This window comes from Colletotrichum orchidophilum (assembly GCF_001831195.1).
Source record: "Colletotrichum orchidophilum strain IMI 309357 chromosome Unknown Scaffold_33.1, whole genome shotgun sequence".
NCBI lineage: Eukaryota > Fungi > Ascomycota > Sordariomycetes > Glomerellales > Glomerellaceae > Colletotrichum > Colletotrichum orchidophilum.
Window position 1 is genome coordinate 165,674 of NW_019172989.1, and position 20,181 is coordinate 185,854.

The 20,181-nt window shown below is 52.1% G+C and overlaps 6 protein-coding genes across 6 annotated transcripts; 1 reads left to right on the plus strand and 5 right to left on the minus strand.

Annotated features, from left to right (window-relative positions):
- Nucleotides 1-594: 594 nt before the first annotated feature.
- Nucleotides 595-1,183, minus strand: CORC01_04913 (uncharacterized protein; the record flags this gene model as incomplete). The annotated part of the gene is made up of 2 exons (XM_022616560.1): nucleotides 595-1,043; nucleotides 1,123-1,183. The coding sequence occupies 2 exons, from the start codon at nucleotides 1,181-1,183 to the stop codon at nucleotides 595-597; spliced, it is 510 nt and encodes a 169-aa protein (XP_022476922.1).
- A 2,509-nt stretch (nucleotides 1,184-3,692) lies between these two features.
- Nucleotides 3,693-5,371, minus strand: CORC01_04914 (major facilitator superfamily transporter; the record flags this gene model as incomplete). The annotated part of the gene is made up of 3 exons (XM_022616561.1): nucleotides 3,693-4,670; nucleotides 4,742-4,855; nucleotides 4,943-5,371. 3 exons carry the CDS (start codon nucleotides 5,369-5,371, stop codon nucleotides 3,693-3,695), a joined length of 1,521 nt encoding a protein of 506 aa, XP_022476923.1.
- A 1,196-nt stretch (nucleotides 5,372-6,567) lies between these two features.
- Nucleotides 6,568-7,341, minus strand: CORC01_04915 (uncharacterized protein; the record flags this gene model as incomplete). The annotated part of the gene is made up of 1 exon (XM_022616562.1): nucleotides 6,568-7,341. One exon carries the CDS (start codon nucleotides 7,339-7,341, stop codon nucleotides 6,568-6,570), a length of 774 nt encoding a protein of 257 aa, XP_022476924.1.
- Nucleotides 7,342-9,999: 2,658 nt separating this feature from the next.
- On the plus strand, nucleotides 10,000-11,055 carry CORC01_04916 (uncharacterized protein; the record flags this gene model as incomplete). The annotated part of the gene is made up of 1 exon (XM_022616563.1): nucleotides 10,000-11,055. The coding sequence occupies one exon, from the start codon at nucleotides 10,000-10,002 to the stop codon at nucleotides 11,053-11,055; it is 1,056 nt and encodes a 351-aa protein (XP_022476925.1).
- Nucleotides 11,056-11,619: 564 nt separating this feature from the next.
- Nucleotides 11,620-12,159, minus strand: CORC01_04917 (uncharacterized protein; the record flags this gene model as incomplete). Its single annotated transcript, XM_022616564.1, has 1 exon — nucleotides 11,620-12,159. One exon carries the CDS (start codon nucleotides 12,157-12,159, stop codon nucleotides 11,620-11,622), a length of 540 nt encoding a protein of 179 aa, XP_022476926.1.
- A 1,797-nt stretch (nucleotides 12,160-13,956) lies between these two features.
- Nucleotides 13,957-19,707, minus strand: CORC01_04918 (NACHT and WD domain-containing protein; the record flags this gene model as incomplete). Its single annotated transcript, XM_022616565.1, has 10 exons — nucleotides 13,957-14,298; nucleotides 14,392-14,723; nucleotides 14,911-14,977; nucleotides 15,283-17,060; nucleotides 17,239-17,837; nucleotides 17,910-18,045; nucleotides 18,148-18,250; nucleotides 18,304-19,266; nucleotides 19,333-19,620; nucleotides 19,684-19,707. 10 exons carry the CDS (start codon nucleotides 19,705-19,707, stop codon nucleotides 13,957-13,959), a joined length of 4,632 nt encoding a protein of 1,543 aa, XP_022476927.1.
- Nucleotides 19,708-20,181: the final 474 nt, after the last annotated feature.

Sequence of the window (20,181 nt, forward strand, 5' to 3'; positions counted from 1 at the left end):
AATATTGGCTGGCCGCGATTCTGGCCATTCCCCGCGAGCGGATGTCACACAATGCAGGCCGGTGCGTGGGCGCTAGAGGTGTGGATTCGATGCAGGAGGAAGCTGCAAGCTGCAAGCTCTTGGGCAAAGGTACGGCCGTTTTCTCGGCAGACAACGACTATTGAAGATGTGGACCAGGGATGGCAAGCGGGATGGATGCGTTGGTTCCGGGCGCCACCAGTGTGATCAGCGGGAAGTACGATGTCCAGATTGCCAACGCCGCCGCAGCGCAGCGCTAGTTCTTGTCAGGGTCGTCCGCGTCGGTGTTGAGGTACCGAGTCGGTAGGTGGTCCTAGGCAGCCGAATAACAGGAAACCAACTCAGAGATGGTCGAGGTAACGTCCTTTGTGAAGGAGTCTGTGTACCCGGAGGTTGACAATCAAGAGACGTAAGCGGCAGTCGCGGCCTCCTCCCCTCCCGCGCGGCGTCGAGGACGTGGTTGCTGACGGTCACATGGGTGCTTCAGTTCTCTCTGGAACTGGGTTTTGTTGGTTCGGTCATGCAAAGAGATGATGGGAAGGGTCAGGATGACTGCCACTGACTAGTGACCAACTGTCATTGGAGAAACGATGGAATGACGGGAGAGCAGTTGAGATGCGACCAGCTCGTCAACTTGACCGCCGATGGAGACACTGGGATGGGATTGAACACCAGCTGGCAAAAGTGGCCAAGCAGCTGCAAGGCGAGGTCCTGCAGAAGATGCATGGGTCGGCACACATGGTGGACAACTGCATATTGTGGGCGGTTGATTTGCTTGGTGGCGGTCGAATGGCAGTGGGGGAAGACGATGTGAAGGGCAAAGAAGTGGTTGACAGAAAGTCCGACGGTGGACGACGAGGGACGGTGGAAACGGTCGAAAAAGGCGAGAGACCCCGGCGGGGCAGCGTGATTCGCAGGCTTCGGTGAGGGAAGCTCCAGTGGGGTTACCTCCCCCGTTCGGACCCCGGCCACGACGGGCGGTAATTCGGCAGCGTTGGTTGGCTGGGATATGGATTTATTCCCCACTATGCGCGTCTGAGTATGCCCCTCCTTGCGCTAGTCACACTGCGATACATTGTACATACAGTGGAGTATGTGCCTTACCGAGAGAACCTGCCGGGGTGCCGGGGCCAGCCATGCCCGCACCTTCCATGTTGTCTCCCATTGGCTTTTGGCTCTTGCCTGATGAAGCTTTTCGGCCCAAGCTCCCGCCGCATTCCGTCCAACGGCGACGGATGTTTGGCAGCTGCAGCTCACTCTATCCGTGCGAATATCCCCTTTGACAACTTACCTACCTTAGGTAGGGTGACCTGACAAGCTCACACCAAGCTGCCACCACCCATGAGAACAACCCTTTTCTCTTGCCATCCGAATCCTTTGTTTCCCCCACTGGGCGGTACCTGAGTTCTGCAATGCCCCACGTTCGCTCCTCCAAGGCGCCGCACCTGCGGCCTGCGACCTGCGACCAACGACCAGCGACAGCCTGCCTTGGCCACTCCAACGTCGCCGACATGTGGTCGACCACACCGAGACCCCTCCTCTCTCTGCTGCCGTTGCAGTATTCGACATATTCGACATATTCGACATTGACAGTCAAGCTATCAACCGAGTCAAGCACCCCTTGTACGTGTCTCTGCTCATCCAGATCTAGAAGTCCAGATCGCCATGCATCCCAAACAGGCGAAAGCAACAGGACTCGACCCCGCCGCCCAGAAGCGCCAACCGCCAATAGTCTTGGTCGAGATGTGACGAATCTCCCCTGGTCCCTGGTCCCAATAGATTGGGCCACCAACAAACAAGTTCACGTCCGCTGGCTGGCTGGCAGCAACCCATCAACATATCTCGGGATTCAAACTGAACCCACCATCATACGGTCACGCACCTTGCTCTCATGCATGGCCTTTCCAAGATATTGCTCCAGACGCACGTGCCATGCAAGTTGATCATTTCTCGTCACCAACCGCCAAGAAGCAATCAGTTGGCGAAATGCGATACCCCGTCCACGCCGTCCAACAAGCAGTCCAGCTTCAACCGCCCACGGTCCACCCAACCTTGAACTGCGAGCAACCATCCCTGCCCCCAGTCCGGTCTCCCGCCCGTCCCGGCCCTTTGCCCAGCCTGATCAGAGTCTGGGCTAATCCTTGCTCTTCCCTGGTGCCATAACGATTCGATCGACTATGGCGGCATGGCCAATTGACCCTCTTTGCTCCTCACTTGCAATACCATCAGAGTTGGAAACATGCTCAGAGGCTGCCACTGTCAGTCGCGGCACCGCCTCGGAGACCACGGTCGTATCCCATGCCAACGGATGCAAACAGAACACAAGTTGGTTGCCGGAAAATAGCAGAATGAGGCTATTCGCAGATCTCCAGGTTTCCTCTACTTCCACTTACTTTTTCTACTGCCCAGCATTGCATTGCATGTTACCGCCTTGGTCCGACTCTTCCATTGCCATTAATGTTCCTTACCATCATCCTCTGAGTACCCGTTCTCCCCCAAAATGCTCACTATTCTCTTCACTACCTGAATTATCGGCTTATCCCCTTGCTTCCTCGCCATCGAGTTCTACCTTCTCCCGTCTGGCATCATCCAAGATACATACATAGTCTTCCATCCTGCATGAAACTTCGGCTTCGACGAGCAGCATTAGTCATTACCGGACATTGTTCGCTGTCTCGCAGTCTATGACAAGATCGCCCTTGTATACGGTGTTGTCTCTGTTGCTACACAACATGGCCATGCTCACCTCCCCTTACAGCATTGACAAGCACTGCAGTCAGCCGTGGCCACGAAGAAAGTGCGGAATGATCACCTCCTCGGGCTTGGGGAAGCGCCCCGGCCTTGATCTCTTCCGCCAAGCACTCAAAGTCTGTATCCTGGTCCTCCACGCTGACGGCATCCAAAATGAGGTCGTAGATATCCTCGTGAACATGCAACCAGCGGCGTAGCATCGGGGGAGGTTCCCGGAGCACATACTTCCACCCCCAATCCGAAGTCATTCGCGGTAAGTCGAACAGCTCAATGTTCTTGAATTTCCTCGTCATCTCAATTAAATCGGCCGCCTATTCGTCGTGATAGTAACTCCAATCTACCGCCCTGAGAGTCCTTGCGTGCTCCAACGTGGCTCGCACGAGCAGACCTGCATGTGCATCGTCAAGGCCGCACTGCTGTCCAATTGATATCTCTTGCAGACCTCGGCAGGATGATATGATGCGGCTAAATATCCACATCCTGCCCCTCCGGTCGGATTGAATGTGCTGCAAGTTCAGATTCCTGACGCTTGTTCACGAAACCTCCTTCTGAGCAGGGATCATGGTTTTCGTCTCCTCACTAGTAGTGTTGAAGAGCGAAATATCAGAACTCAGAGATTCCCGCGCCAAGCTACGCTCTGCTACAAGCTTTGGGCAGGATGGAGCTAGAGCATGCGATCCCCGCTAGCATTCTCGGACGTATATCCGTATCTTGCCTTGAATTGGCTATAATTATAGGGCCGGAGGAGTGGACAGCTCCCACTCGCAGTAAAATAAGCCATAATACGACGTTCTCATAAAGAGAATCATAGCCATATTCCCTCCACTTCATTATCTCTATTATTGAGCGCAGTGAGCCCGCCAGAATGTGTTTTTTTTTTTGCCCAGGATCTTCAATATTTAGGTCAAGAAACAACCAAAGGCTCAATGGTAGAATCTCCAGTACGGATGATTTTCCATCTGACCATTCTCTTCATAATCAATTACCTCTTCCTGAGGTGGTTTCCCAAATTCTCGATCCCGCCTCTTATTCTCCCTGATGTTTATCACCGTCACGAAAGCAGCACCGACACCAGTCCAACACGTTGCCGCAAATAACGTCCAGAACCCTTTCTTATAGCTCGGTCCGTCCGTCGAAGGGAAGAGATATCCCGTGGCGATGCCCATGATACTCCCAAAAGCCTGGAACAACCCCGTCGCGATGCCCTTTTTGATGTCGCCGCAGCAGTTACTGGTAATATTGCCAATACTCAGCGTAACACCCGACAAAATCCCAGACAGGATCAAGAATGTCGCGCCGTACCTCGCGCCCGCTGCCGTGGGCGGCAATACAGCGAGCAAGAGATCGCCGACGGCCGCAACGACGGAACAAACCACCAGCAACCCCGAACAGGACCGGAGCCGATCGCTCGCGTACCCAACCACAAACACCATGACAAAAGCAACGCAGTACGGCGGCGCCGTCATCAACTGGGCCTTGACGTGATCATACCCAAACGTGGCCACGATGATGGGCGTAAACGTCGCAATCGTGTACGTCTGCAGCACCTGGCCCATGTAAATCGCGATATTCGTCCACAGCCGCCCGTCCCGCCGCAGCTGCGCGAGCGTCGTGCGCCAGCGGACCTGACCGTGCGTGCGGTTCCCGTCGCGCATCATGCGCCACGTCGCCACGTCGCGCTCGCGCGGGGTGAGCCAGCGCGTGTTGTGCGGGCGGTCGGGCAGGACCCAGAGGCAGGCGACGCCAAAGACGACGGTCACGAGGCCTTCGATGAGGAAGAGGGCCTGCCAGTGCTTCACGAGCGGGTTCTTGATATTGGAGATGCCGTAGGCGACCCAGCCGCCAAAGGCGCCTGCGAGGGGCGTCGCTGAGAGGTAGACGCTGATCCGGCGGCCCCATTCCTTGGTGGTGAATGGGATGGTTAGTTGAGACGGTAGGAAATATGCGTGGGGGAGAGCAGGGGGAGACCTACTTCTCTGGGATAGAGGACAGTCGTCAGGTATGGCGCTCCGGAGATAAAGGCCGCCTCGAAGATGCCGAGGAAGAATCGGATGGCAAACATGCCACGCGGACCACCCGCAACTGCCTGCAGCGTCGCGAAGATGCCCCAGATGATCAACAAAGATAGTTAGCTCTAGCTAGCCTGGCTGTCTTCGTCCCCATTCAGACTTACCATGGCCGTAGCAAGGTACACGGAAGGCCGAATGTACCTCATGCCGATATTCGTAAACACGTCGGAAATGGCCGTCCCCACAAAGAACATGCTCACAGCGAGGGAAAAGTCTGCGCTGGAGAAGCCGAGGTCCTCCTTGATCCCCATCAACGCCGCATTCCCCAGCGCCCCGCGGTCCAGCCAGGTGAACATGTAGAGGACGAGGAGGAAAGGGGGCAGTCGCAGGTCAATCTTTCTCCTCACGCGCCTCACCTCCTCCGGCGTCACGGGGGGATCCAGATTGTTCATCCGCGCCACAAGGTCCTCCTCGTCTCCGTGGACGTTTATGGGGGCCTCCGAGTGGGATCCGCCGGTTTCCTCGACGTCGTCGACGATTGATCCATTTTTGCCTAGTCCTTTGACGTCCCGAGCTCTTGCTCCTTCTGCCATGGCGCGCTATGTGGCTGTTGATCGGGATATTGGAAAAAAAAACAGTCGAGTTGAGGCACAAGTTGAAGGGTTCCCAAGGACATGCGGCCGAAAGCGGTTGTTGATTCTGGTTCTTTCTTCACGTTTGGACCAAGGTTACGCTACTTTGGTGATGATCTCTTCATTGGCGGTGTGTAATGCATGGTCATCGATATCAGTACTATCAAGCTTTAGTTTCATCCAAACAAAGTCCATGTCCTTAAACCTTTTCCCTTTCCCGTCGAAGCCACCCCTGGCGTTCAGAGTCACTCAACCCCTCGCCTGTCCCGCACGACAAACCCCCCGAGTTCCCCCAACCGTTTCCCCCGCACGGGAAACCGAAAAAACGGCAAACCAAAGTGAGCGAGCTGCATGAGGGTGAAGCTTGATTCGCAGCGATAACCATGGGAGTGAGTTGTTCCACGAGTGTCGTTTGGCTATGCCGCCGATCCCTTCTTAGAATCAGAAGGGTTCGATGGTTTCATAACCCCACGTGCAAGGAGCGGAAGGGGCCGGGTCGGGGTTGAAGGGATTCTTCCGATTTGCCCAATAGTGTCGACTCCCGCGGCAACTAGTAGCCCGACGGGTGACGCAGGGCGAGCGGACTCGGAGCCATTAATGTGAACATGTACAAGTTATAGGCTCTCGGCTATGAGATTTAACGGTTGTCTCACTGATTAGAAGATGTCAGGGGTAGCTCTTGTTGACAAACGTTTTCCAGAGACAGGCAGACTCATTTTCGGACCTTGCGCTAAAAAAAAACTTTTCAGTGCATTGAAGCACTCTTCTAGGATTTGGGAAGGAGGTTTAGTCTCAATTCATCACTGGGTACCCCGCATGTAGATACATTTTATGACTTTTTCATTCGATCAAATGACGTCTTGACGCTAGGGCCCATTTTTTGCGCGGTATGAGTCAGTTGAACACCGGTCTTACAAGGACTCATGACTGCTGTATAATACTACTTCGGCAGCAGCTTCGAGTCCTTCCGTGGGTGTAAGCACTTCCAAACCGTAGAGCATCACTGACAACATGACGTAGGAGCCATCAAAGATCCTAGCAACTTCATAGTAGCTACCAACAGCGTGAATAGATGAGCTCGAGAGGTCACCTTGCCTTTGCCAAATTAAAAACGTGCAAAACATGTACTCCCACGATGCAAAGGGTTTGATGGGATTTTACTGCTTCAATTTCTGCTTCAACTCGCCGCGCTCCTTTACCATCTCAGAAATGTTGTTACCCAAATCCGAGCCCAGCGCCTTGAATCCCTTGACGACACCCTCACGATCACCCTCGCTCAGCTCCTGGCTCATCTTGAACTTGCCCTGCAGCCTGTCGATGGTGATCTCGATACCGATGATGGCCATCTTGGACAGGTCAATGTACCGCTGGGGAGCCTCCGACAGCGTCCACGGCTCGGGACGGCCGCCCTGACCAGTGTACCCCATAATGGATTGCTCTCCCAGTTGCGAGAGGTCGTGAAGCTGCTTGTTTAGGAATTCCGACGTCTCCTCCGTCTTGGACTCGTACAGGATCCTGGCGCGGCCGTACGCCTGGACCGCGGCGTAGTTCCAGGTCGGCACGACCTTGGCCGTCGTCGGCTTGGTCTCGACGTAGAATTTGGGCGTTACGTAGGAATGAGCGGGCGCGGTGAAGAGGACCAGCACCTCCTGGTCGAGGACGCTTCCGGCCCCTGTCCGGTTTTCTGCCGACAATGATTCGAGTATCGCCTTGGTCTGGGGGTTTGCGCGTGCCATGTGGCCTCTCAAGACACCGAGCTCGGTTTCGCTAGCGTCATCTTGGACGTCCAACACCCAAGGAATGTGGCTGGATTGGATGAATGAGTGATGGGCGGACGGGATGGCTGTGGTCAAGACGCCGAGGGGAAAGTCCTTGATGAGTTGACGGAGCACCGGGATGCTGTTCTCTGTATGTTCATGACGAAGATGCATTTTTCCAAACAGTCGAATATGTACACAACTATGGTATATGGTGGCTCTGGTGTTTTGTCGATGTCGAAGGGGAAATTTGATGGTGGGGAGGTTGATATGCTGACGGCGGTTTTTGTCGGTCTACCGGCTTTATAGCGCCGGGCGCTTCCGTGTGAAATCTTGTCGACACGGAATGGGACATGTGTCGGGAAAGGGCGTGCATGCGGTCCACTTATTCTGGTTTCTAATGCTAGGTGCGGAAGTTTTCGCCTCCGCAGACACGGTGCCATGTCAGATCCCTTGCGACTTGACATGTTGCACGATGCCAGGCCACAGCCAAGGAGGTCTGAATTTAGATGACTCCATGTATCCATAATCAGCAAGAAAACTCTAGCTAAGGGAACTTGTGGGTTCCAGAAGACATCTCTCAGCAATGGCTCAATTTCCATTGTGTAGGGGCCAGTCAAACCTGGTGACTCAAACTGCGACTTGGCATCTCCGCGGAAGATAGGTTAGATAGCTTCGGTGCGGGTGACTCCTATCTGAACCCGGGTGAAAGGAGCGTCAGTTCTGCATTAGGAAACGGCTATTGCATATGTTCGTGCTCGCTGACGCATTTAAAAGGATGCTGTTTGTCAGAGACGGCCAATGACGAGAGACTGATTACATCCAATTGCAGGAACCCCCGGTCCCGGGGTGGAAACAGTGTGGATACGAGGGGCGGGGCTTGGCAGCGCCGCTTGTCTGCCGGGAACGCGGGGGCCGGTGGATAACGCGGAAACGAGGCCGGCGCGGCTTAACGGTATCCGTACTTGGAATGCTTCATCGGCAATTTGTGCTGAGATGGCGTTAGAATGGGTTCGAAATTTAGATCATTACCAAGAACCGAGTCTTTCTTTTGCCCGGTGATTTGTAAATTGTGAACATGTCGGCCGCGCTGAGAAGTACCAAGACTCCTTGAGCAGAGAGTCGGATCGAGGTGGTTCTGAAAGCGGACAGCCTGCGGCAGAATCAGGGAGAACTTCAACGAAGACAACCTTGCCTTGCGGTTTATAGATTCTTCAATGTAGGTAGTCTGCATATTCATCCTGCGGCCAGGGACGGAACCCGCTACCCGATAATTATTCACTTGCTCAAGGTGCTTATCTCGTGTCTTGGCAGTTGGTTGACATTTTTATAAACAAGTACTATTTTCGCTTCTCCTTACTCTTTGTATTCCATTTGATAAGCCCATGTCATGGCACGGATATTGCCTCGTGCTACTCGCGCTAATCTTCTTCACCTAGACATGGACATTTAGGCCATTGGCTTTGTGAAAGGGCCATCCAAGCTCGTGGTCTGGAAACATAGGGCCTGGCCCTGGAATATGCTCTTAGAATAAGATCTTGCTTAACCCTGCACCAAAGTTACAATGAGGCGCTCCTAAACCTGAAAGGCCTGAAAGGGCCGGATTTCCGAGAGGATGACCGATGGGCCATCCAAACCCATGAAGTATGGAGCACAGCGCCCGTAGATGAATATATTACCTCCAGGGCCAGATTATGGGCCGGCGGGACCTTCAAGTCATGATAAGCGTTGCGCAAGCGAGTTTGTAACACATATCGTTCGTACTCAATTAGGTCCTTCGGATCTATTCTTGACTTCAGATATGATTATTTTGATAGCGCGTATGACTGTATTCAATAGTGGGCATAACAGCTTGTTGCTGTTCGCAGTTTGAAGTTTCCAACACAATCCGACGTCAGGGGACTTTTATTTGGGATTATCGACTTTTGCAGCCACCCAAGCTGGTCTATATAACAAGACAAGGAAGGCGATAAAAGCATTCATGAGTGACATGTGCACTGAGTTGCGTCAAAGACAAAGATTCGTTTTCGAGGCTAATCTTTCTCTCAAGGCGACCGCTGCTTTTAGAGTCATGCCTACTTAACACCCTGACTATCCGCCTTCATATTTTTTTCTTTTAGCCCTCTTTAAAATTTGCTCAAACAAGTCTGCGCTTTTGCTACTCATTTGATAGAAGTCGTAGGCAATGAAGAAGAGTAGAGTGCATCATTCTTACGACAGAAAATGCGGGTTCTACACCTCGGCCATTTCATTCGCCTGGCACACCTTATTTCAACAACACCGGGTAATTTGATAGGATGGCGGTAAGTCGTGGAAGCGCGAAGTTGAGACAGCCGGAACCTACTTGCACTATCCTCAGGCATAGTGCTGATTTCAGTTTTCAAGGCAAAGCTCACTCCAACATGTTGCAAACCATCACCAACTAGCAGCCGCTCGTATTGACGGTGACGGAAACCTGCTTTATTTACATGTAGGCAGCAAAGAAATAGGTAGAGAGTGACAAAGCAAGATTATCAAGCGCTAGTCGCATTTCCCCAATTAAAATATTCCACGACTGAGTCTACTTTATGATGTGGTAGATGACCGCCAAAATTTGGAAGTGGCGAGAATGACTCAAGAAGTCGTACTCATTTGGACAACCTGTCATAATCCTAGCTCAACACCCAGCCTCTAGGCACCCATCGATCTCTTATAACCTTGGCCAATTCCAAATAAATCGAAAGAGAAGGATAATTATTATGGCATCTCAGGATATTATCAACAAGCTCGGTCTACATATTTCCATTGAAACCCTATCCTGGACCCAGTTGCCAAGTTTGCAGAACTCGAGAAATGAGTTCTCTGGAGACTCTCCCTGCTGAAATTTTGTTGCAAGTTCAGGGACTTCTTCCAGAAGAGTCCCAGGCGATGTTCCCACTCCTCAATCACCAAATTCGGAACAAAGTTGGGCATCGTCCCACCACTCTAAGCAGGGAGGCGCATCACCGAGTTTTACAATTCTTGGACAATGATGGCATCTATGCGTCGCCTCTCTGTATCGCTTGCAAAGACTGCAGAACTTTCCACTCGCCGTCATCATCCGTCCCGCTGAGGCCAGGATATCAACACAACGTCGTTGGCCTGTCGACCCGACGACCGTGCGCTGCACCCAACGCTTCCCTTCCCGAGGATCACCTCTATATAGGCGCCAAGATGTGGTCAAACTTCTTGCCGTGGAAAATGCGTTTCAACGTAGTAGCCGGTATTCTGAGATCGCAGCGCTTGCGGCCGTCAGAGACCATGGCGACGACTATGCCTGTCTCCAGGGAATTTTACAGAACCTTGAACTTCTGGATACAATGTATATCCGAATGCCGAATTGTCGACGGCTGTTTGTTTCTCAAGACCCGGGATTTCGTTCTGCTGAGAAGAGATATGCGTCACGTTAAGCACAGGGGGAGGCTCCTGGGAAAAGATGACAGATTCTGGTACCTGAGCGGATGCTGCCCTCACAGCCACCGTACCTGGACAGCCGGTGATCTGAAAATTGTGTTGGGAACTGCCGACAAACGCAATGTTCCCGTTCAGTCCACTCCGGATCTTCAAGAAGATGAAGGCTGTATCTGGGAATATAGGCAGAGACCTCCGAAGAGTCTTGTGGAAAACAACGGGAAGATATTCAGTTGTAAGCGTTGCTGGATGGACTACTCGTTTGAGTTCTGGACCAGTCCCTCGTCTCGAGCTCGCTTGGTCATTCTGACAAGCTGGAGGAATCTCGGGAAAGGAGCTACAGACGACGACCCGATGTGGCGGTCACATTTGCTGCGCTCATGGGGACGTCCTACAAGAAGTAGACTTTGTCCTAGGCCAGCAAGATGTGTTTTTGAAGCATACGAAAAAGCAAACTAGGCTACGTGGTGATTTTTCCCACCATAACAATGCCCTCGAAAAGCAAGTTTTTGCCCAAGACCTCACATTCAATGCATACATGTAGTTACGAGCGAGGCGTTCTACAATATCGATGGAGTGTGTGGATATGAATAAAGCAAGGCACAGGAACTCGTTCTTCAAGATTTATTCAATCGTATAACATTTTTTGTATCAATGGACTTGACACTCGATGCTTCCCGAGATTAAGGAATAGGGGAAGGGGGGTGGGGGTGTCGTTTTCATTCCCACGCAAGTTTAGGTCTCTGCTGTCGCTCTGGCAGCCGAGTACCAGACTTCTCTGGCCTCGGTTCATGAGAAGTCATGGTGGAGGCCTCAGTAGATGATCATGACTTTACTGTGGACTTTGAAACCCCTTTCTCGGAGACGAACAGAGACTCCTTGCCAGGATAGAGAATGAGGCATTAAGTGGTATATATCAAGTAATTACATGAACAAATTGTCCATATTCCAAACTCCCTGCTGAATGCATGCATTTTTTGAGAATGAAGATCACACCAATCGCTTATCTCGAGCCCCATCCGCTCAAGACTCAAGAACGACGATAGTATTGACTGGGAAAGTGAAGCTCATATTCTGCACGGGAAGAATATTGGTACCAGCGGTAGCATTCCAGCTGAGTCCGTCTTCCTGACGCTTGTAAAGGTGCTCGACACCGAGGTACATGCGCTCACGGTCCGGCCCGGCCGTCCAAATCGAAAAGACCTGCGAATCCTCGCCGAGGGGGCTATTGTCCGGGTTCAGACAGGGGAGCCAGCCCTGCTGGATGTAGATGGGGCTGCAGACGACGTTGAAGCCGGGCGCGCCGGGGCTGTAGCCCGCGGGAGCGCTGATGTTGAAGCGGGCGCTGCAGCCGCCGGGCGAGCAGCCCCAGATGTAGTTTTGCGCGCTCCAAGAGGCGTTTCCTGTCGTTGTGGGAGGGGTGGTGGCGGCGCTGGCGTCGGCCTGACGGCGCTCAGCGATCGCGGCGATATTGGAGACACCGGCCCACCGGAGGGGGATGGTCGCGGCGGAGGCGCCGGCCAGGAGGGCGGAGAAGGCGGTGATAAAGGTGCTGGCATACATTTTGAGTTTGGGAAGAGTTGAATGCCTGCGGCGGGTCAGGTGAGGTATTTTGTCTTTGTGACGAGAGGTTTTGGCCCAACGTCGGTGCGGATAAGTTTGGCTTTTTTATGGGCTTCCTAACTTTGTGGAATGTATGACAGGATTCGGGAGATGCTTGCGGGAAGACAATGGTGCTTCTATAATCACTGTAGTCGGTGAATCTTGTGTGCGCGGTGAGAGACTGATTCAGACCCTGCAAAGCGGTGGGGACTTGTGTCTCAATAAATACAAGGAGAACTTCCTCCCTAGAAACATTGAAAAGCTGCGCAAACATCGTGACAATGGCCACGCCACGCCGCACGCGAGACGTGGGGCATGAAAGATCAACCGCCCAACGATGCCGATCTCGTAAGAAGCATTAGCGGTGAGGTGTGGTCCCCGTGCGCGAAACCTCGTATCGGCAGTAGAGGGAATGAAGGTCTCACATGTGATGTCACTCTCACCGTTGCTCTCCCCCGTGTCCGTCGACGCTAGTTGCCCGATGACAGCTGAGGAATGGAACCGCTGCCTGCCCCCCCGGGGCCCGGTTCCAACTGGCGCAGTCGTGTTCGGTACGGCCCAATTGGTAGTGGTTTCTTCGAATCCCCCCGTTTGACAAAAACACACACATGTTGCGTGGACCTACGTGGACCATAGTTGGACACAAGCGTCGCAGCGGACTAAGGAGCAGCAGGGCAGGAGGTAGCAACGTCACATCTGAGAGCTATTGAAAGCAAAGCGCAAGTACATGTAGTAAGGCAGATGGCGGGAACTAAAAAGTAGCCGCAGATTGCCTTCGGTAAAGCGGCAACGGTTCACCCAGCTGACAATGGCATCTATTCTGGGTGCAAGTTTCGAGGCTGACGGGCCATGGCGCCGGCATCCTCCAGTGCTTACCGATCTCCATTGCCTCGTGTTTATCCATGCGCTCGTCTTTTATGTTCAAGCAGGGCGCAAGCGCGTGTGCTGACGTGCATCGTCAATTTCGATTCCTCGGAGATGTGGGGTTTGCCGATCAAAATAAGGTTAACGCGAAAGTCACCAGGGTTGAGTTCTCAACAGCCTCGTCACTGATCTTCAGCTTGGCAGGACAAGAGGGTCAAGTCAACGCTAGACGCAGTCAATGTACAGTGAGTCTACTTGGTCTTTTGGATTGTCATTTTTGACTTCCAGATCGTCGGTACCAGTACCTTGCCAGACTTCAGTCAACCATACCCTGTGCCGTGCGCTGTGAGTCGCTTTAGCTGGAGTATTCGGGGAGGCCGTAGACGGGCATTCTTCTTGATCGATGCGGCCATCAGGTACTCGTCGGGTGTAGCTTGTTGAGAGCAGGTGGCCTTGAATAGTTCCAATCCTATTGATCGCTTCCGATTTTGAGAAGAGACGGGAGGATGACGAGCTACGAAAGCGGTTGCCATTCGTCTGCTCGTTTTGGATGGCTATTTTTTGGTACTAATTTGACGCGTCAGTAGAGGTTTGATAGACCACGTTCATGTAGTTGATGACACTTACTGAGAAAATGAGTGCCATAGAGCTAGATGCGCGAGAAATTTATACATCGAAAGGATGGTAAGCTGGCGCTCCCCAGATTCTGCAAAACAGAAGACTTCTTCCAGACGTTGGAAACCCGTAGATATGATTCAAAGTAGTCAGTGCAGGAACATCTTGTAGGAGTCCTCGCCGTCTCAAGGATTCAGGGCATGGCAAAAGTCTGAAAAGGGCACATGAGCTTTGGCGCCCCAATTCCACTCTAGCATTCGCGTCTGTACATCACGTCAGTCAGGCTATCCGGCCCAAGTTGTCATACGTCACGTCTCCTACCTGGAAAACTCCCCACGGGATGCCGTAGGCAAACTGACCAACGGCCAGGACCGGCAGGCTGTGAGAGAAGAAAGGGATAAAAAGGGCGAGCGCCATGACGAATATGAAGAACATGAGCGTTTTGCGGGATCCGAACTTGTCCTGCGCCCAGGCGTTGATAACGAGACCGAGTAGCTGGGAGACTGCAGATGTGTTGGAAAGGCCTGTCTGCCACTCTGTCGGGATGAGGTTCTTGCCCTCACGTTCATTGTAGGTGCCGAAGCGCGCCTGAAACTGCGCCTGCCCATAGAACGAACTCATCTAGGAGATGACTTGTATGTCAGTAAAGCGCAATAAGAAGATAATTGGGGGAGGAGGGAGGTGGGACGAAGGGTGTTTCTTCAAAGGCATTACCATGTTGCCGTCAAAGCCCTCCATGATCAATGCCACGGATAAAAGCATGGCCCAGAACATGGCCGCCTTATACTTCTTGAGAGCCTCGCGGACCGTCAGTAGTGCGTCGGCCTCATTGCTCGCCTTGGCATCTTCCACCATGTTGATGAACTCGGGTCTGTCAATATCGACTTTGTTGAGGTGGCCTTGGGCTACCGTAATATCGGGTGCCGCCATGGTGGTTGGCGTTGGTGGGCGTGGGCCTGAAAAGTGAAGACGTGCTAAGATGGGTTTGAAGAGTAGAATTGAGTCGAGGTGGCGAGATGCTACTGGGACGCGGACAAGATCGAAGTCTAAGTCAGGATATGGCGGCGATGTTGCCGGCGAGTCTTATACTCCTATCTGATTCTCACGACCAGTGTCCAACTCTCTATTTGGCCTCTACAATCTTTGTTTTTTTTTTTGGCAGAATGACTGGGAACGAGAGAATACATACAGCGCGTCTGTGTACCTCCAGGGACAGTAAATCCTCCCCCATACCTCTAGCTCGTAAGTGCGAGCGTGCCTTCAATTTAGGCTTTTCCGAGTCCATCAGCCCATAATTGGACTATCAACAGCATCCTAGTAAGCTGAAGAACGCGTCAATAAGTCCAAGGGTCTACGAGGGCAATATCTGGGCTAGCAATGTGCTCGCAAGGCCTTCGTCATGTCACTACTGCATGTGTCAAGCCAAAGCAACAGTGTTGGGCACAGATTTGATAAGCATTGCCTCTCGAAAGCAAACGAAAACCGGATACCTTTCTATTATACCAAAGCTGCACACTTCACAATAGCTACCTCCCCATTCCGAGGGCAAAGAAACGACCTCTCCTTCTTCCAAATGCTAGATAACTTGAGACAATCTCGACTAACCCAGTCACCCGGCAGTGGAAAAAGCTCTTTGATTGCAGATGAGCCATTCCCGCTCGGTGGTACACCCACGCCGATCGCGTGTGAGTTGTTGGATTTCAGTTCATTGCCATCACCTTTCACGGCAGGGGTTGATGCCGTCGGTTGTGACCCTCGCGAACCAAATGACATCGGCCGGGAGCAGATTGAGAGTGTTCGAGACAAGAAAACAAGGCGACCATGGGAGTGAAACGAGAGAATCTGATTGACCTGCGATGAAATCTCTTTCGGCACGACTGACGGCTGCAGGGGCGGGCATTGAGCAGCCAAATTGTCGGCCGAGGCAGTAGTTGAGAGAGCTGACAGTGCTGAAACCTCAAAGGAAACGAGCCTTCTCTCTTGAGCATTGAGAGAAAGATCAAGGATTTGAGCTACAATGTGAGCCTTGTCGTGCGTCACGAGTACCCTTTCGAATTTCCACACATTCGCGGTCATCGTTGTGTCCCCAAGCCCAAGCAGCAGACTTTGGATCGCCCGCGTTCGTTTCTCGCCGAGCTTCCAATCCAAGATTCGGATGAAGTTTGGCTCGAAAGCGATGAGAAGCCCCGGGTCTTGAGGATGTATCATAGTTGTCCTTTCAGCCTGGTACACGTCCAAAGAATCCGTCACACTAGGCGGACCTTCCAGTGAGATGACGTGGAATGATGTTGCGGCTTGGACCAAAAGACTTTTGGAGTCGGGATTGAAAACCAGTTGCTGAATGGGTCCTTTAGCCACATTCTTCATCGGCAGCTCTCCCTTGTTTTCAACGGCGGGATCTGCCATCCCCGTCAACGTCTTCACCGCTATGATGAACATCTTCTTACTTGAGTCACAGAAGCAAATCCATCGCCCATCGCTGCTCCACACAATTTGTTCTATGCTGAGAAATCCTCTAGCGGCGTGAATTTCGGCTAGTTTCTTCAACTGCATGTCGTACAGAACCACGGTTCCCCTCTCTGTCCCGTAGCAATACAATCGCCCTGCAGGCGATGCTGCGACGACCGTGATGGAGTCAACGCGAAGAGACGCATTCGTAGACGTGGTTGATGCCTGAAGACTTTCTGTTTCGCTGCCGCCGTCGATGTCGTTCAAACCAGTGCGTGTCGCGTACTTCAAGAGAACGTTGGGTTCCCAAGCATTTCCATAGTGGCCACGGATGTCGTAGAATCGATGAAGATCCGGACTGAATGAAAGATCCAGTACGGTATCCTGGGAAGCCAGTTGGTATAGGAGGGAAAGCCCAGACGTTATGTACACCTTGACCGTCCCGTGGACGTCTCCTGTTGCAAAGAGCTCTCCGTCCTTGCTCAATGCGAGCCTGGATGCTCCAGCAGATATCTCTTCCACCTCGTTTTCGTATGGACTCCACTTAAAGACCACGCCTTCGAGATAGAGACCAATAACCTCAGGGGAGTGAGGATGCCATGCTGCAGCAATCACTTCACCTCGGGCGAATGTTTCTCGCGTGCGCCAACAGTACCCAATGTGTTCGGAGCCCTCAATAACCCATGCCGAGAATGGATATCCTCGATAAGCCGCTGCAATCAAGGTGCCATCTCGATTCAGAGCCATGTAGTTTGAGGCATTCAGAAAGTGACCATCAAGTTCGGTCTCCTCAAGCTCTGCCACGAGCTGCCAGGTTGGACTCGGAAGAGTCAAGTCGAGTGATCGAATACGTCCATCGTCCGACCCTACAATCAGCGATGTGTTGTTGTTGCGAAACAGCATGGTCAGCGGTGTAGGCTGCGACTCGATATTGTCTACCGACAATTTACAAATCCCTGTGGCTACTTCCCAAATCTTGATCGTGCGATAGCCATAGGTCGCCATTAGGGTTGCAGAGCTATTTGAGCTCAAATCGGTATACCCGCTCTTTGTGCATGATCGGACTGGATACGGCTTCTTCGAATGTGGAAGCATCGTAAACTGAAACGTTACCCAAAGAGGATAGAATCGCGATCTGAGATCCTGCTGCGCAGATGGATGAGGCATACCCAAGCCCTGGTGATATGCGAGCAAGAGAATCATCCCAATTCGTCGCTGAGACGCCTGAAATTGCGAGGGTTTTAGACTCGGCTTTGCCGAAGAGCTGGTATATGGCGGAATTCTTGGGGCAAAAGGGGGGAATGATCTTGTATATAGATTCTGGGTTCCGTCGCAAAGTGTTGCCAAATTTGCCAAGAACTTTGATGAGATCGATTGCCCAGTTGTCAATGAGCTCCAGGCTACCAAGTTGAGTGCTCATTTCTGTCTGCGTTCCGGAATAGGTTTGTCTTCGTTTTTCGGTATACTTCGAGAGATGTCTGGAAACTTGGATGACAATTTGGAGCTGCTGCTTGGCCGCCAGAAAGTGGATCCATGCTAAGACCCAGTTCCCGGTCAAGAACTTCTTCAGAATCTCGCTCACTTCTTCAGAGTCTGCGGAGGTGGATGCCAGGTGTGAGGACCAGGAGCTCGCAGCATAGTCGAGAAAGTCTGGCGTCTGATTTCGATTGATCTTGGCCCGGAGACCGATCGTCATAAGACAGCGTATGCAACTTTGAAACAGTTGGGTGTGAGCTATGTTCCTATCGATATGGAAAGGGCGAGCTTGACTAGTCAATAAGTACTCTCGGGCAGTCTGATGTATCATGGCAACATGGCCATTGTTGTCATCGACTATGAAGCCTCCGCACAAGTCAAATATGGACCGGGAGAGATCTAGGACCTCAGAAGTATCCTCATCCAGTGCATAGGACAGCTCAACTACGGTGAGAACTCGTAAGGAACAAGCAACACATTGAAGAATGCTGGTAGCCAAAGATTTGTCCGAGCGGGACGGGTTTTTCGTAATAGTTGCTGCCATACGATCGTAAAGTCCTTCCATGCCAACTGGAAGTTGTTGAAGTGCCAGCTCAACGTCAGCCTTTCTGTGACATGAGTTGACCTTGCCAACTGCCAGACGCACCCACTGGATAACGAAAGTATTAGTAAATTGTCACACACGTTGGATGTAATACTCACGAGAAAGTTGTTTTGGGCTCCTTCGACGATTCGCCGTTGTATTTCCCGTTTGAACCCATCATCTCCTGGCATGCTTAGCTCCTGGTCTACGTAGCGACGCAGATCTTCTTCGTGGCCGTCAACGCTTATCGAAGCAAGATTGAGGGACTCGGGGATCTTTTGGAAAGCTGCCGCGATCTCCGAGGTTTTCCGGCTGGTAAGAAGCACTCGGATTGGCACCGATGACGAAGAGATATCCGTTAACAGCCTAATAACCGCACGGGGGTTATCCGCTTCGTCGAGCCCATCGATTATCCAGTACAGCGGTTCCTGGAAGTCGATGGTGAACAGAATGGATTTGAAGATGCGGTCCCAAATGGTGCGCGGATCGGCGACTTCAAAATTGATTCCCTCATCCACGAGCTCATTGACCTTTGCCAAGAAATCAGGGATTTTCTGGGCCGCTTGATAGGCAATTGAGCGTAGCATCAGACTGAGAGTTCGCTTCTTCTGGTCCCCGAACCTGACGAAAAAGTACTGGCAACACGCACCGGACTCCACGAGACTGTTCACGATGAATGAGGATAGGACCGACTTTCCCGCCGCAGCGCCGCCACTGAGCCAGAGAACATGAGACCCAGAGTCCGATTCGAGCCATTCCTGATACGAATCATTCTGTAAAATCCAGTTGCTCGTTCCTTCGACCCACTGATCCCGATAAAAGACGTAGTCGGTAGCAGGAATGTCAGTAATAGCAAGCAGAGACTTTAGATCTAAAGATTCCCTTCGGGTTGTTGCTACTGCCTTCTTGGACTTGCTCGTTGAGATAAGCTTGCTAACCAATGACTTGAGGACATTCCGGACGGTGATGTAGTTGGGATCTCTTGGACTCTCGTATTTGCATACACCATGGTGATCTGCGTTCAAGGCTTTCGATATCTCTCCAGGGTAACCAAGCACAGAGGAATCCTTCTCTAAGACCATCTTGGCAGCGTCAGAGACATTCTCAAATCCTAATGGGCAACGGGGACTCTAGTGCAGACAACTCACAACACGATGGTTCAATCCAACCGAAGTCGGCTGACTTTCGTAGAAGGAAACGATGTCAAGTTTGGGTGCGATGTGTCGGAACTGTTCATTGATCTTTTGCAGCGTCAGGGAGTTCTTGGCTAGATCAGCGATGTACTGCTTCGAGTCGGTGATCATGCTCGACCGCAGTATGCGATTCAATGTCTGAGCCAGGTTTGTCCCGCGATGTGGTGTTGCGAGAAATATGATCGCCGCAATGGACTTGACTATGGACTCGTACTCTGGGTCGTTCTGTCCCTGCATGTAGGCCTGAGAGCGATTAGTTTAGCTTGATGCTTCGTTTGCCTTTGCGCTCGTTCCCATTTCGCTTACCTCCTTCACAATGAGACCCCCCATACTGTGAACAACGAATATCAAGGGAACCTTGAACGTGGAAAGAATGAGCACGTGCCAGTCGTCTCCATGTCTCCGTAAGGTAGCTTGAGTTGAGTTCGAAACTTACCCGGCCTATGTCTAAGTTGTCTTTCTGATTGTCCGTCGCATATTTGAGGTCGAAAAGCAGATCCTTCGCGAAGTCCAGCACTGAAGTGCCAACATTGCCGGCTTTTTTAAACGTCGCATTGTATCCGAAGGTTAATATCCTGGCCAGACAAATATCGGGCTCAAGCGGTAGAAAAGAAAGTGGCCAAAAGAGCTCCGGATTCTTGTGTTTGGACCACGTCAGTCGACTGGTCCCACCAAGACCATGGATGAATACAATGTCGGCCTTGTGTCCATTTTCAGGGGCATAGACTACGCCGAGGCCCAATTATCCAGTAAAATCTGCGACTTCATTGTATGGAGCGGTTTCCGATAGTCGCGATGGACTCG